This window comes from Muntiacus reevesi, chromosome 7, assembly GCF_963930625.1.
Source record: "Muntiacus reevesi chromosome 7, mMunRee1.1, whole genome shotgun sequence".
NCBI lineage: Eukaryota > Metazoa > Chordata > Mammalia > Artiodactyla > Cervidae > Muntiacus > Muntiacus reevesi.
Genome location: NC_089255.1, coordinates 73170004 through 73187253, shown reverse-complemented (window position 1 = coordinate 73187253; position 17250 = coordinate 73170004). Strand labels below are relative to the sequence as shown.

Sequence of the window (17250 nt, the reverse complement as noted above, 5' to 3'; positions counted from 1 at the left end):
GAGGGTACAATCAAAACAAATGTTTTGATGAACCCATAATCAGTTACAAGAAGGAAATCAGAAATAGTTACAGCATGGCACTCAGTAGGGGCAGACTACTGTACTGAATGATCATTTGAAATCCTATAACCCCTTGTCTTCTCTGACATTACACCTACAGATAGCAAGCAGGTTTATAGGTTATTTTCCTCGCTAGCCCCAATCGTATATTTATATTAGATATCTCTACCACGTCTCCTGATTATCTGTCCTTCACCAAAGCCCCGGCCCCTCAATCCCGCCGCCTCCCCCTTCCTCAGTCTCCCCACCACTCCTGACGTGTGTGAGTCACACACATGCCAACCCTTTGCCCCAAGCCCCGATTCCCTTCTCAGGTCTTTGCTTTTTCTGCCCCTTCTACCTGAATTTTCTCCCTGCTAGGGAACAAACAAAACTCACTCACACATTCATGCATTCACTCGCTGAGCCAATTAGATAGATATACATGAATGGCAATGTGGAGATGGCTTAAATACATGTGTGCTCAAAACTGAAAGAAGCAGAATAACATAATAACAACTTATACAACTTAATACATGGTTACATAAATACATTACCGCATTTTGAAAGAACATAAAAATAAAAAGATACACACTAGGCACATCACAATGGTGGCCTAAGGAGAAAGAAGAATGGAAGGAGGGTATGAGGATAAAAGCAGACAACCACACAATTGGTGTGTGTCAGTTGCTCAGTCATGTCTGACTTTTTGTGACCCCATGGACTGTAGCCTTAATAAGTGAATAAAAATAGGAGTGGGATCTTGTTCAGATCCACGTGTCATGAAGACAAGAGTAAGTTTAGCACAACTGCCCACACATCTGAGGGTCAACCAGATAAACAACAGCTACAGCTCCTGCCAGACCCACCTAGTGTGGGAAACAAACAAGTACATGGTTATAGTAAGGTATGAAGAAGTGAAGTGAAGTGAATGTTGCTCAGTCGTGTCTGACTCTTTGCAGCCCCATGAAGTATAACCTGTCAGGCTCCTCTGTCCATGAATTCTCCAGGCAAGCACTGGAGGAGGTAGCCATGCCCTCCTCCAGGAGATCTTCCTGACCCAGGGATTGAACCTGGGTCTCCTGCATTGCAGGCAGATTCTTCACCATTTGAGCCACCAGGGAAGCCCATAGTAAAGTGTGGTCAGCAGTATAACAGAGCAAAGGGCTGGGGAGGACCCCACACTGATGATGAAAGCGTAAGTTTTAAGTCTGTACTCTCTCTTTTATCACAGTTCTGCTAAATAAATTGTCACTATTCTTAGAGTTAAGTTGCATAAAAGAAAAAAAAAAGGAAAGAACAGGCAAAAATTAGGTTACTTTTTTTTTTTAAATAAAAAGTTTTATTGGAGAAAAATAGAACCACCTTTTAAGAATAGGGTTCTTCCAGAGATAAATCCATGAACCTATGGACACCTTATCTTTGACAAAGGAGGCAAGGATATACAATGGAAAAAAAGACAACCTCTTTAACAAGTGGTGCTGGGAAAACTGGTCAAAAACTTGTAAAAGAATGAAACCAGAACACTTTCTAACACCATACACAAAAATAAACTCAAAACAGATTAAAGATCTAAATGTAAGACCAGAAACTATAAAACTCCTAGAGGAGAACATAGGCAAAACACTCTCCGACATAAATCACAGCAAGATTCTCTATGACCCACCTCCCAGAATATTGGAAATAAAAGCAAAACTAAACAAATGGGACCTAATGAAACTTAAAAGCTTTTGCACTACAAAGGAAACTATAAGTAAGGTGAAAAGACAGCCCTCAGACTGGGAGAAAATAATAGCAAATGAAGCAACAGACAAAGGATTAATCTCAAAAATATACAAGCAACTCCTGAAGCTCAATTTCAGAAAAATAAATGACCCAATCAAAAAATGGGCCAAAGAACTAAACAGACATTTCTCCAAAGAAGACATACAGATGGCTAACAAACACATGAAAAGATGCTCAACATCACTCATTATCAGAGAAATGCAAATCAAAACCTCAATGAGGTACCATTACACGCCAGTCAGGATGGCTGCTATCCAAAAGTCTACGAACAATAAATGCTGGAGAGGGTGTGAAGAAAAGGGAACCCTCTTACATTGTTGGTGGGAATGCAAACTAGTACAGCCACTATGGAGAACAGTGTGGAGATTTCTTAAAAAACTGGAAATAGAACTGCCATATGACCCAGCAATACCACTTCTGGGCATACACACTGAGGAAACCAGATCTGAAAGAGACACGTGCACCCCAATGTTCATCGCAGAACTGTTTATAATAGCCAGGACATGGAAGCAACCTAGATGCCCATCAGCAGATGAATGGATAAGGAAGCTGTGGTACATATACACCATGGAATATTACTCAGCCGTTAAAAAGAATTCATTTGAATCAGTTCTAATGAGATGGATGAAACTGGAGCCCATTATACAGAGTGAAATAAGCCAGAAAGATAAAGACCATTACAGTATACTAACACATATATATGGAATTTAGAAAGATGGTAACGATAACCCTATACGCAAAACAGAAAAAGAGACACAGAAGTACAGAACAGACTTTTGAACTCTGTGGGAGAAGGTGAGGGTGGGATGTTTCGAAAGAACAGCATGTATATTATCTATCGGGAAACAGATCACCAGCCCAGGTGGGATGCATGAGTCAAGTGCTCGGACCTGGTGGGCTGGGAAGACCCGGAGGAATCGGGTGGAGAGGGAGGTGGAAGAGGGGATTGGGATGGGGAATATGTGTAACTCTATGGCTGATTCATATCAATGTATGACAAAACCCACTGAAAAATTAAAAAAAAAAAATTAAAAAAACAAAAGTCTTGAGCAGAGATTGGCAAACTTTTTCAGCGTCAAAGAGTATTTGTGACACGTAATCTCTGTTGTAACTCTGTAAATTCACTAAAAGTCAATTAGCCATTTAAGATGAGGAGATTCTACGGCATATAAATCATACCTCAACAAAAGTGTTTAGAAAGAATGAAGACAGGACTTTGCTGGTGGTCCCAGTGGTTAAGAATCCACCTTCCAATGCAAGAGACATGAGTTCAATCCCTGGATGGGGAACTAAGATCCCACATGCCATGGAGCAACTAAGCCTGTGCACCACAACAAGGGAAGCCCCAACCACTACAGCTCGAGAGAAGTCTGCGCGCTGCAGTGAAGAGCTTGCACACTGTAACAAAGACCCAGGAAGCCAAAATAAAAAAAGAAGACCTGCAATATAAGATAAGTTAAAAGAAGTTCTCAAGCTGAGAAGAAGTGAGTTCAGATAGAAACTCAAATCTCTAGGAAAGAACAAAGAACAATGGAAATGTAAATAGTTATATAAATATGAAAAACTAATTTTTCCCTTAATTTCTTTAAAACACATGACTGTTTTGAACAAAAATTTATAACATGGTCTTGGGGACTTTAAAACATATGTGTGTGTCATACATATATTTATATATAAAGCAACCAATCATAAAAAGCGAGAGATTTGATTGCAAGACTTCTACATGTTGTCATAAGTTGTACAACTTAGAATGCTACAACTTTAAGTAGATGGCAAAAATTTTATAATGTATATTGTAATCACAGTTAAAATACAATATGAGGTAGAGTTAAAAAGCCAATAGATAAATTAAAATGGAATTTAATATGTTAAAAATTAACACAATCTAAAACATGGCAAGAAAAGAAATAATAGAGATACCGAAAACAGAGGTGTGTATACTTAAGTCACTCAGTCGTGTCCGACCCTTTGCGTCCTCATGGACTGTAGCCCGCCAGGTTCCTCAGTCTGTGGGATTCTCCAGGCAAGAATACTGGAGTGGGTTGCCATGCCCTCCTCCAGGGGATCTTGGAGAAGGGACTGAACCCAGATCTCCTGCATTGCAGGCATGTTCTTTACCATCTGAGCCACCAGGGAAGCCCTCCCAAAAAAGAGGGGATAAACATTAAAAAAGGGCTTCCCAGGTGGCACTAGTTGGTGGTAAAGAATCCACCTGCTAATGCAGGAGATGTAAGAGGCACAAGTTCAATCTCTGGGTCAGGAAGATACCCTGGAAAAGGGCATGGCAACCCACTCCAGTATTCTTGCGGAGAGAATTGCATGGTCAGGGAGCCTGGCCAGCTACAGTTCATGGGGTCACAAAGAACTGGCTATGACTGAAGCAACTTAGCATGTATGCAAACATAAAAAAGTGTAAGATGATAAACCTACACTGAACCATATCAATAATTATATTAAATATTGTCTAAACGCTTGAGTGAAAAATCAGATGTTGTCAGAGTGGATAATAAAGCCAGATCCAATTATATGTTATCTATAAGAGATGCCCTTTAAATATAAAGACTCAAATAGGTTGAAAATAAATGAAGGAAAAAGATGTGCCATATAGCCAACATAGGAAGAATGCAATGATTATATTGATATCAGATTAAGTAGACATCTAGAAAAATAGTCTTACCAGAGATAAACAGTAATATTTCATAGTGGTAAAAGTGTTGATTCAGGAAGACATAACAGTCATAAATGTACATATTTAATAACAAAGTCTTAAAATACATGACACAAAATTTGGCTAAATTAAAGGAAGGATTCTACAGATTTTAATAATCCTCTCTCAGAAATTGATAGAATGAATATCTGGACAAAATGTCAGTGAAGGCATAGACAATCTGAATACTACCAACTACCTTGTCCTAACTGATATTTACAGAGTGCTATATCAGATGACTACATAATACATGTTCTTCCACATATATCATATGTTATATATCATAACACATGAGTCAATAAATTTAAACTGACTGAAATCATACAGATATATTCAGACACACATACACACATTTATCACTACACTTTCTCTCTGGGTTTGTCCCTACCCACTTCAAGCATCTATTGATATTGACACATGGTACTGTCCCAAAGTAGAGAGGAGGCTGCAGGTCAGTATTGATAGAATAAGGATTCTGATTGCAAGAACTGATGGCAGATACAAAAACTTTGGATAAGCCTGCAATTTCTCTAAACAGAATGTTATAAATTCCTATTTATATCAACCCCTACTCAAACGAGATCATGGAGAAAATATAGTAACATTCTTACAACTTTCTGTTGAAGAATCTACCCTGTCTTTTATAGAATTCCTCATGGAAGTCTAAAGTTCTGATCCAACTAACAAGCTGCTCCACAAAAGCGTTCTAATCAACATAACACAGTAACCTGATAGTTGAGACCATCCCAGGCTTCTCTCAACTGCAACTGATCTTTATTCAGGTCATCTACATTCCTTTTTATTGTCAGGACATCCAAAAAGCGTTCTTTTTCTTTGTTGAATGACTCCAAAAAGGACAGCAGGCTCTACAATTAGAAGAGTAAAGACTGAAATGTTTAAACCAGTTTATAAAATGTAATTTGCTATTTGAAGGTCTATAGCTGTAGAGTATATTTAAATTTTTACTTAGATAAAACTAAAATTCCCTAAATCTAGGATCCTCTCACCAATCCATTTTCTCTCTTCAGTGCACCCTCACAATCTGGGCACTCTGATAGTGACATAAGTCACAGCTTTTGCCTCTACTGGAGTGAGGCAGCGAGGCCACCCAGCTCTAGAGGACAAATCATAATAACCCACAAAAAATGTAAGTTTCTCCTCCCTAAATATGTGTTCACAACAAAATAAGAATGAGTGGAAATAAGAATTATATGACAGCAGTCAAGTATAAATGGTTTTTGAAGTGTCCATGATTTCCTGAGCTTCAGTCAATTCTTCCCAAGTCATTTAATATGGACTTTAGAAAATACTTTGTCTTTGCCCTCAAAAACTTAATAAATAAATCTTTTCTTGGCTTGTATTTGTGTGAAATACTGGTGTTTGAGTCATCAACTGCATAAATACTATGTAAAAGATTACCCATAATTTTTGGTCATATTTCTAATTAAATTTTGTGTTCAAACTGAGGGGTAATTAAATTCTTTCTAAAAATAACCTCACATAGTTTGTCATTCAGGAAACCTGAATTTGCGGTACTTTAGTAAATCAAGGAGAGAGCAAGGCCCTTCCTGTGGACACTGAGCGCCTTGAGGCCAGAACTCAGAGGCAGGCAGCACAAGAAGCCCACGCAGTTCAGACAGAAGGCAGAGGAGACCCCTTCCTTCAGTGGTGACTCCAAACGCAAAACGAAGGGGAGGCCAGCAGGTCACAGCAGCCACAGAAAGGCTGGACTGGATTCATCCAGCTCCCTCCGTTAACCGACGTGGGGATGCAGACCTAGAGGCGCTCATGTGGGCAGACCCATGAGAGCATCCTCTTCAGGATGGTGAGCAGGTAGGGAGCGCAGCCTGTGTACACTGGGTTCTGAGAAATAGACCTGTGCGCCCTTCACATTGGCTCCTGTCAGTCTCTTTAAAGAGGGCACAAGGAATAACTGCTTAGCCTGGAGAAGCATCGGGACGCCAAGAGACCTACAGCTTTAAAGCTAGATTTCATCCAAATCCCACCGCTACCACACAGTATCTATGTAACTTTAGATAGCTCCCTTGGCCCTCCTGCGTCTTATCTTCATCTGTGAAACAAATAACAATACCATACTCTGCAAGATGTTATAACATGTAAAATGCTTGTCAGCAAGGTGCCTGATACGTAGCAAATGTTCAATATATGGTGATAATATCAGCTGCTATTACTCCCCAAAGGACAGGCTGGCTGAAACCCTGCACTGTACTTCTGGGACGGCTCCATTTCTGATTTCCTAATCTTTTCGTTCTTCAAATTCTTTCTGAAAAGCATATTTCTGCTCTAGACCAGGGATTGGAAAACGTGTGGTGTAAGAGGCAAGATAGCAAACATCTTCAGCTTTGTGTCTTGGGCCACATGATCTCTGCTGTTACTATTCAACAATGGGATGAGAATGAGACCACAAACAATACTTTAATGGACATGGCTCATATACAATGTATATTATAATATAATATATTCAATAACAATGTATTCATAAAAACAGGTGATGGGGTCAAGAGATCAGTTTGCCAATTTCCATACTGAAACCTTACTACTCAAAGTTCTCTAAGGATCAGTAGAATCAGTACCATCTGGGAGCTTGTGGGAAATGCAGTCTGAGGCCCCATCCCAGAACTACTGATTTAGAATCTGCACTTTAACAAGACTTCCCAGAGGCTCTGTCCCTAGAACTCAGCATTAAAACTTGGAGTTAATTTGATATTTAAATAATTAGCTCTGAAAGACTTTTTTTTTCTAAAAACATCCTACTCTTCCCTAAGAGTAAACCACAAAAAAATTGCTGTTTAAAGTCACTTACTTCATACGTTTTACAGTAGGTCTCATTTTCTGAATCCGTTAGCATTTTCTGGAACTTCTTCTCTTGTAGAGCTAACCAGACCATGGCATCTTTCACCTTTCCCTGTAATTCACACACACCCATACACACACACATTTAAAGGTCTATCCTAAATAGACTTTGTGATTTTTTTAACAACAAAATTAACAACTTCAAACATCAGTGAAATAGTGTAATCACTACACACCAGTGACTCACTGTGTCAAAGAAGGATTTTGCTTGCTCATGTAGCACCTTAAATTTTAAAATGGGTTGAAACCAGAATCTGAACACAACGTACTAAAAGAACAGGGCAATCAAGCTCTTAACTTTTGGCATATTCACTTCCATCATTCTTCAATTTTAGAGAATATTATTCTAAGTTATTTATTTATAACAGGCATTTCATAATTCTGCTTTCCAATAAACCTAAACATGGGTAACTCAAGAAATGTTTACATCTACTAAATAAATGACATCAAAACATATCTTGAACAATTTAAAGATGCTACAAGTAACACTTATTAAAGGCTTTGGTTAAGCTATCCTATGGAAATGAGAAGCATTTAGATTCTTGTTTAGGTGGTAAGCTTGCACACATTTAGAAGCAAAGTTTATTGCTAGAGGATAAAGCAAAAGAAATTACATCTTACTTCTACTTTCCTTTAACCTTCAATTACTTTTTCCTCCCTACTAAGGAAGAGTATTTCTATATATTTTTGCATCTGATTTCATGGACAGTTGAATTTTTAATTTTAGTTTTTAATAAGAAAATTAATTAGAAAAAAGAAGCTCCTCAGCAGGTCAGAAATAAATGAAGTGCATTATAAGCTCAAGTCTCAGCTTGAGTCTCTCTTCCAGAGTCAGCAACAATCTGGCTTGGTGCCTCAAATATAACAGTTGGGAAAACATAGGCCTAAATTCGTCAAACAAAATGCAGTAATATGACTGCATGCTTACATGTCTGAGGAAGTAGTTTACATTTAAAAATAATATTGAAAAACATTTTACCAAATTCACAGCACTCATTTATCCATATAGAAGCAGGTTGTTTATTTTCAGTTCAATGATTTTTATGAAATTTCCACCCACAATACTTTGTGTAACTAACTGCGTCAAAGGAAAAAACTGTAAAAATCTGATGGAAATTCAAGAGTGTCTCAACAAATAAGGATTAAGAGTGGAACACAATGATTCCATTTATATGAAGCTAAAGAACAGGTAAACTGGAGATACGCTAAAATTAGATTGTGATGATCGTGCACAACTTTGTAAACATACTAAAACCACTGAATTGTACATTTTAAATGATTTAATTTTATGGTATGTGAACTGTATCTCAATAAAGCTGCTAAAAATTACAATAGATATCACCAGCCCAGGCTGGATGCATGAGACAAGTGCTCAGGCCTGGTGCACTGGGAAGACCCAGAGGAATTGGGTGGAGAGGGAGGTGGGAGGGGGGATAGGGATGGGGAATCCTTGTAAATCCATGGCTGATTCATGTCAATGTATGACAAAAACCACTACAATATTGTAAAGTAATTAGCCTCCAACTAATAAAAATAAATGAAAAAAAAAAAAACAACTCTGGGACTATGTGGAGCTTCACTTTCCCTTTCCTAAAATTGAAAGCTTCTCCTTACAATAGATGAAAGTCTGATATCACTAAAATATTTTTAAAGCCTGCTATAATTTGTCCTATATAGTACCTATCTAAATGTTGTCTTAGGTAATTCAGCAAAGTTTAATAAATTACTGCTTTTAACTTTAAAAAAAATAAGCAAAACTAATCTACAGTGAAAGAAACTGGAGTGCTGGTTGCTTAGGGTAGAGGAGTACGGACAAAAAGAGAGGCACAATGAAACATCTGGGTAACAAATGTTTTACATCATGATTAAAGTATGACATATGGTGTATGCATTTGTCAAAGCTCACTGAACTTGTACACTTAAGGTCTGTGTGCAAATTATGCCTCTATGCTAAAAATTAAATCATTAATAGGGTACAAAAAAAAATGAACTTGGTTTGTGCTTATAAAGACATACCTGGGCTTCATCTCCAGACCCAGGTGCCTTCTTTGAATACTGCAGAAATTGTGCCACATAGGTCATGATCGACTTTTCATCAGGATTAACAACATCCACATCTGCAAAATACACCACAGTATCCATCAGCTACAGGTATGATTTACTGTAATATTCAAGAACAGTATTGAAATGAACTTGAAATGAATCAAAGCAGTAAACCAATCATGCAATCTCTGTACACTCACCCTTGCTCCAAGACTATGCAGTAGTTAAAAGTTTAGATCTAGAGTCAGATGGAGCTGGGTTGAATCCTGGCAGGAGTACATGCACAGCCTTGGTTTCCTAATAATAAAAAAGTCACTGTGCATGTTGTATGTATGAGGACATAAGTAGTCAGGGAAGGTGGAAAGGAAATGGAAAGCCTTCCTCTTACTGGTGACACAATGCAGAAACTCCTCCAGGAGTGTAAGAATATAGAGCAAACGGAATTCACTCCTGACACTCTGGTCTCTGCCCTTGTACAGTAAAGAATCTCAGAGTATATGTTGTAGAGAAGATTTGTTCAAAACATCCACAAGATTTTATTCATTCATTCATATAACAAATACATCTACTGAGAGCCTGCTATGGACCAGTCTTTGTGTTGTACTGAAATTTTCCATGGTGAAATAAATTTGGAAAATGCTGATTTACACAAACTTAAAATATTATAAATTAATTAAAGGGCAGAACATCTCCAGGCCTATAGTAAATTAAGTAATTTGCAAAATCAAGAAAAGATTGCAAGACGTTATAGGTAAAATGAACACATAATTTGGGGATGTCTTTAGCTATGTTGTCAAAACAACCAATGAAGATATTGACAAGGAAATCTATGTTTATTAATTCCATTAAACTCAATTTAAAAAATATTTACAGAGAGTTAACAAATGCAGGTCACAAGCATGATATGTAAGGCTCAGACTTTGCTCATAGGGACTGTCTCATCCCTTCATTCAGCAAGTTGATGCCAGATTCCTGAGTAGATGCTAGATGCCTTAAGACATTATTTGCCCCACAAGGAGCTTGCAGTTAGGAGAAAAACAAACTAAAAACAACAAACTATGCATGCTTTAGGAAACATGTTTCCCAGTGAGTGCTTGAAGTCAGCTGAGAGAAGAAGTGAAACTAATCTATATCCAAATAATAAAATTAAAGACAGTAAGCACATAAAAAGATTCAATAAAAAGGCAGGAGTGGGGTTTCAATAAAGAAAGGATCCCTGAGAGTTATTTTATTGTTTATTGGAAAAAATATAAATATTGAGAGATACATAAAATAATTATATTGCCTTAACTGGATACTTTAAAATATTTTCATAGGATAAGAAGGTGTGCATAGTGAATAAAAGTATTAACAAGATTGTTTCAAAAGATAATTCTCTTATTCAAATATGACTTCAGTATTTGGGCTGCATAAGTAATCATGATGTACTTCACATTTTTCAAACTATTATTTAAACTATATAAAATGAATTATAGGAAATCACTTATACAGTGGAAATCTGTTTTGATTAAATCATTTATTCCTCTAGTTGCATAGTTATTTTCACACACTAGAATAGAGAAAACAGTTAACACTAATAATAAAGACTTAGCAAACACAAGGAGAGAAGCAGTTAAAAAACAGAAATAGGAAATAGAGCAAAGCATGTGGGAAAATGAAGAAATTTTTAAAAGATAATGAAAAGTCAATAAGGAAAGAAAAAAGATTAAAAAACAAAAAGAAGTAAGAAAAATAAAGGAAGGAAGAAAAAACAAGAAGATGGGCGAAGGTCAAATAAGAAGGATTATTAACAAGCAACAAGAAGTCAGACTAATAACAAACCTAACATTATAGAAATACGGAATCATTAGTCTAACTTAGGAATATCACCTAATTCAACTTTTACAAAAACAACTCAGTTTCAAAAAAGTAAGAACCAGTAGCTGTGAGCACACGTAGCACCCAGACCTTGGTTTCCAATACCATTCTCCAATAAAAGGAACCAAGGCTCCTTGGAGGAATGACTGATCCCAGGACTACAGTAGGAAGCACAGATGAGCCTGGAGCATCTTGTGGTGCCAGAGTGAGGAACTGCCCATGAATGGAATTTTTTCTAATTAGAGCAATAAAATAAAGTAGTATTGGATAAAATATCCATGAATCTACAGTGACATAAATAGTTGGATAAGTAAATAAATGGAGAAGAATAGGCAAATCTCCTTGCAGAATTCCAAATAATTTATTGTAGCCAACTTGCCCTCAAGGAGAGTGAGCATAACTCTCCTGAGTGTGGGCTGTGCCTAGGATTTCCCTCCAGAGAGGACAGTATGGGATGGGGGAAACAAAGAGTAACTTCACAGTGGAGAAAACTCACAACTACTACCTCGGACAGGAGATCAAGGTCAACATCAACAGTGCTGTAGAGCTGACGGCCTGAGAAGAAGCATAACACAAATTCCAGCAGAGAGGCATCCAGCAAAATACCTGGCCAGTAATCCTCAAAACTATCAAGTTATCAAAACCATAACAAAAAAGGGTCTGAGAAATCATCACAGTCAAGAGGAGCTCAAGGAGATGGCTAGGGAGGTGAAAGCTTAAAGATTTGGGGTTTCTTTTTGAGATGAAAATGTTCTAAATGGTAATGGTTGCATATATCTGTGAATATTCTAAAAACCATTGAATCATATACTTTAAATGGGTGCATTGTATGATGTCAATTATATCTCAATAAAATCTTTTTTAAATTAAAAAAAAAATAAATAAAGAGGAGCTCAAGGAGATATGATGACTAGATGTAATGTATTCAGACAGGATCCTAAAGAGAAAAAGGGCATTGGGGGAAAACTAAGAAAAGGTGAATAGAGTACTGCCTTTATTATAACATAACAATATTGACCCATTAATTGTAACTAGTGTACAGTACTAAGATATTAACAATAGGGAAAACAGGGTGTGGGGTATACAGGAACTTATTGTACTATCTTCTCAATTTTCCTGTATATCTAAAACTGTTCCTAAAAATAAAATATATCAAAAAGTAAAAAAGAAATGAAGTATCAATAAATGTTGCAACATATTATCGGTGAACTTTGAACATTATGCTAATTTAAAGAAATCAGTCACAGAGCAGTTCTGGGTTCCTTACCCCGCTGCTCCCCACCCAGGCAAACGTCCCCCCAAAATTCTCTTGCTTTGTCAGCAAAATAAAATACAGAAAGCCAGTCACAAAAAGCCAGGTATTTGTATGATTCCATTCATATGAAATTTCCAGAATTGGCAAATCTACAGAGACAGAAAGTAGATTAGCGGTTGCCTAGGGCTATGAGTGGGGAGTGGGGCATGGTTGGTAGGGTTGGGAGGTTACAGAAATGGCGAGTGACTACTAATGGGCTGCCTGGGTTTATTTAGGGGGTGCTGAAAATGTTCTAAATTTGATTGTAATGATGGTTGCAAAATTTTGTGAATATACTAAAAACCATTCAATTGTAGAGTCAAATGGGTACACCATATGGTATGTAAATATATCCTAATAAGGCTATTTAAAACCAGAAAGGTTAAATGACAAAACCATAGTCAACTCAGTCAGTGATGTGTTTATACCAGCTTGAGAGAGCTGATCATTACATTTTCATCAGTTTCATAAGTCAGTTGTTAAAATTTAATGTCAGCATTAAAAATTAATTTATATAAATGTACAATTACATAAATTATATTAAAACAAGGGTAATAAATACTAAAAACTCATCGGTACTCAACTATTTCTTTGCATTTTACTTATCCACACTCCTGGGGCTATGCTTATAGTATCTGTAAGATAGAAATAATATACAATGATATACTACTGTGCATCTTTACCCAATGTGTTTAGTGACTTCACATGGGTGGCAAGACTTATACCACAGAAAATCAGCAAATGAGGGCTTGATTTGCTATTTTCTTGAGAGCTAAGAGGGCTACCCTGGTAACTCAGATGGTAAAGAAACCTGCAATGAAAGAGACTCAAGTTCAATCCCTAAGTTGGGAAGATCCCCTGGAAAAGGGAATGGCTACCCACTCCAGTATTCTTGCCTGGAGAATTTCAAGGACAGTGAAGCCTGGTAGGCTACAGTCCATGGGATCACAAAGAGTTAGACACGACTGAGAGACTAACACTTTCTGGGTGCTAAGAAAGAGATGGAGAAATTGTTAATAATGCAGATTAATCTTAAAAGTATGTCCTGTCTATAGCTGTCAAACTGTGACTAGAATAAAACTCAAATTCCTCCAGCATTCTTTCAGCAAAAAAGTCATTCACATCACTGAAGAACAAGTGAAGCTCTGACATGCCTCTTTGCTGTTCCACTTACTCATTAATGCAAAGGAGTTATCCACCCACACTGATGTCAGAACTATACCGGTTCAGCAACTACAACCAGAGGTTGACTACAGATGGATATAGGAGTTTGGCAAAAATCAACAAAGGCATCTGGGGGCTATATGAAAGTTCTAATAAAGTGCATCATATATTTTTATTTATCAACTGTGCCACACATCCTTTAGACATGTGTATGTGCATATATATATATATACACACACATATATATGTATATATGCATATACACACATATATATATACGCACACACACACACCCCTACACACCTGTTTCAGAAAGCCTAATATTAAACACTGACCTACACACCCTGTTGTTGGGCCGAGACTAGAATTTGTACCTCTTGACCTGTTAGTTCATTGTAACTTTCACCACATGCCATTTTTATGACCTTACTGGTGTTTTGTTTGTTTGTTTTAATAAATAAATAAGCTTTGGGTACATTATGAAGGGGCTTCCCAGGTGGCGCTAATGGGAAAGAACCCTCCTGCCAATGCAGGAGACATAAGGTTTGATCCCTAGGTCAAGAAGATCCCCTGGAGGAGGGCATGGCAATCCACTCCAGTATTTTTGCCTGGAGAATCCCATGGACAGAGGAGCCTGGCAGGCTACGTCCACAGGGCCGCAAACAGTCATACACGACAGAAGCAACTTAGCACGCACATTAGGAAACAATGCAATCCAAAGTACAGTGCTTTTCCAGAACTGAATTTTTTAAATCTTAATTTCATGAAGTTAAATATAACCTGATAGTTATCTCTCTGAATATAGCCAGTATTTAGGATTTTGCTACTGTTGTTAACAATCCAACAAAACTGAGCACAGTCAATGGCAAAGCTGGGCCAGCCACAGAGGAAGAAACAGAGAAAGTAGTTCTGTCCTCACAGAGGCCCAGCTTTAATTAGGGGGAGGGAATAGGAAAAGGGAGGTACAGAGACAATAGACAACTCAAGTGAAAAGTGTCAGTCAGTCATCTCTGACGTCTTGTGATCCCATGGACTGTAGCCCACCAGGTTCCGCTGTCCATGGAATTCTCCAGACAAGAACACTGGAGTGGGTTGCCATGCCCTTCTCCAGGGGATCTTCCCAACCCAGGGATTGAACCCTGGTTTTTAGCATTGCAGGCAGACTCTTTACCATCTGAGCCACCTAGACAACTCAGAGTAATATCTTACTTGAGAAATTTTAGAAAAGAATTATCAAATCAAGGAGGACATAATACAGAACACAATAAAAGAGAATTAAGACAAAGACTCACATTATTCTGCAAAACAGCATCATTTGCTTTCAAGTATGACATCATTCCTGCAAGTACTAAGTTTAAGTAATTGGTAGGAATTCTTACTTTCATGAAATTAAATAAAGAGTTTAAAGTTAAACCCTCCAGGACTTAATATCATGCTGCTATGTTTGCTCATATGTGGATACTATTTTCAAATCCTCTTCACACTGGACATTGTTTCAACAAGAAAGAAGCTTATTTACCTTCTGGTTCCAGCATTTTGGGGATTTTTAATTCTTGTTCCGCAATTCTAAAGGCCTCTTTCAGATTGTCCCTGTTGGATCTATGCTTCACACTCTTCATGTCAATCAAGTCTGGTCTCAAGGCATGAATGACAGCCAGAAAAGCCATCCCATTTCTCCAGCTTGACTTAAAATCTGTCACACTGACAGATTCATACCTATCATAAAAGAATAAAAACATTAAAAATACTATTTAAAAGACTATATCAAAGTACCTCCACTCTATTCATCAGGACTTAAATTTCAGCAAATCAAATTATGTCAGTCAACCTAAAAAGTATTTTATTTTAATCATGAGGTCAAATTAAAGTAAAATGCAAAGTTTGATGAGGCTCATGACACTACAAAATATTGGTTCTCAAAGTGTGGTCCCTGGCCCAGCAGTAATGGCATCACTTGGACCGTAGGTAGAAATTCTCAGGCCCAACTCCAGGTCTACCTGAATCATACTCTGGAAGTGGGCCTGAAATCTGTCTTTAAAAGTTCTTTACATAACAGTGATACTCAAGTTTAATGCTCTTCATTCAACAATCTGTTGGCTTGACTAAGTTTGGATCTCTACGAATCATAAAGTTCTTTTCACTGGAAGAAATAATTTTATTTCTCATTGGAAAAAATTAAACAATATTTTGTGCCAAGTCAATGGTCAATAGTTAACTGGATAGACAACTGCCTTTGTTACTCCTCTGCTTAGAACCAATTATGAATGAATGGATAAACAAAATGTAGCGTGTTCATACAATGAAATATTTAGTCCAAAAAGTAATGAAATTCTGGCACATGCTATAACATGGATAAAACTTAAGGATATGATGCTGAATGAAATAAGCCAGTCACAAAAGGAAAACTACTATATGATTCCGCTCATATAAGGTACCTTGCAGAATGAAATTCATTGGTAAAGAAAGTAGGCCTCTGGTGGCCAGAGGCTGAAGGGAAGCAGGGTTGGGAGGTGTTAAACAGTTACAAAGCTTTAGTTCCGCAAGATGAAAAAAGTTCTGCAGACAGTTAGCAGTGATGGTTACACAACTGTGAATGTACTTAATGTCACTGAACTGTACCCTTAAAAAATTGTTAAAGCGGTAAATTTTGTTATGGATATTTTATCACAATAAAAAATTATTTGAAAAAAACATCATAGTTTGCATTATATTTAGAATAACATCACTCACTCTGGCCCACAAGGCCTTACAAGCTTTGGCTCCTCCTGACCTCTCCCACCTATCTCTCCATTCTTACAATGCTGCAGTGTGGCTGGACCACACTGACTCCACTTTGTCAGCTCCAGCTTAGGCCTGCAGTCCCATTCCCTCTTCTCTCTGCATGACCGGGCTTGGCCTGCTCACGAGGAATGTGCCCAAGCCAGATAAGTTCCCCATCAACTTTTTCTCTTGCCTTCATCTGATATGAAAACTGGAAGAATGCCTTTTGCTGACACAGATGGTTAATGGTCAAGACCCCCAGGGAGAGGAAAAAACCCCTGGTTCCTGTTGGTGCAGACATACCTCTCCCTTTGTAACTGATTCTGTTTTTTAGCTTTGGCCCCTTTAAATCCCCCTTTACCCCTTTTGGAGGCATGGAGTGCCTCTGGATCCCTGTCTGCCTGATCCTGCCTATAAGTGACCCACAATAAACTTCACAATTGCACTTTATGGAGTTGCCCACTTCGTTCTTCAGTCTTAAAAGTTCCTTTTCAGTTCAGAGGATATTTTTCAGTATCTCCACCTTCCAAAACATAGCAACACCAGCCTCATTCCTGTTTCTAGATAGCCCTTTTAATCCTTCTGCCTGAACACTCTTTCTCCCCAATCTTCATATGCTTAAAGCTATCTCTTCAGGTCTCAGCTCAAAGGTCCCCTCAGAAAGGCACTCCATGATCCCCTCAGATAAAGGAAATCCTCTTCCTACCCCTGCCAACTATACCGTGAA

The 17250-nt window shown here is 37.8% G+C and overlaps 1 protein-coding gene across 7 annotated transcripts in view; it reads right to left on the bottom strand.

The window, feature by feature from the left end:
• The window catches only part of SYNE2 (spectrin repeat containing nuclear envelope protein 2), a 317663-nt gene that overhangs the window by 216127 nt on the left and 84286 nt on the right, over positions 1-17250 (bottom strand). For all 7 annotated transcript variants that reach the window (XM_065941349.1, XM_065941346.1, XM_065941351.1 and 4 more), the window contains exons 8-11: positions 15283-15479; positions 9422-9522; positions 7356-7457; positions 5260-5397 (exon numbers count right to left, since the gene is read on the bottom strand). In XM_065941349.1, the coding sequence (XP_065797421.1) occupies positions 5260-5397; positions 7356-7457; positions 9422-9522; positions 15283-15479 (538 nt within the window). The remainder of the gene's footprint in view (positions 1-5259; positions 5398-7355; positions 7458-9421; positions 9523-15282; positions 15480-17250) is intronic.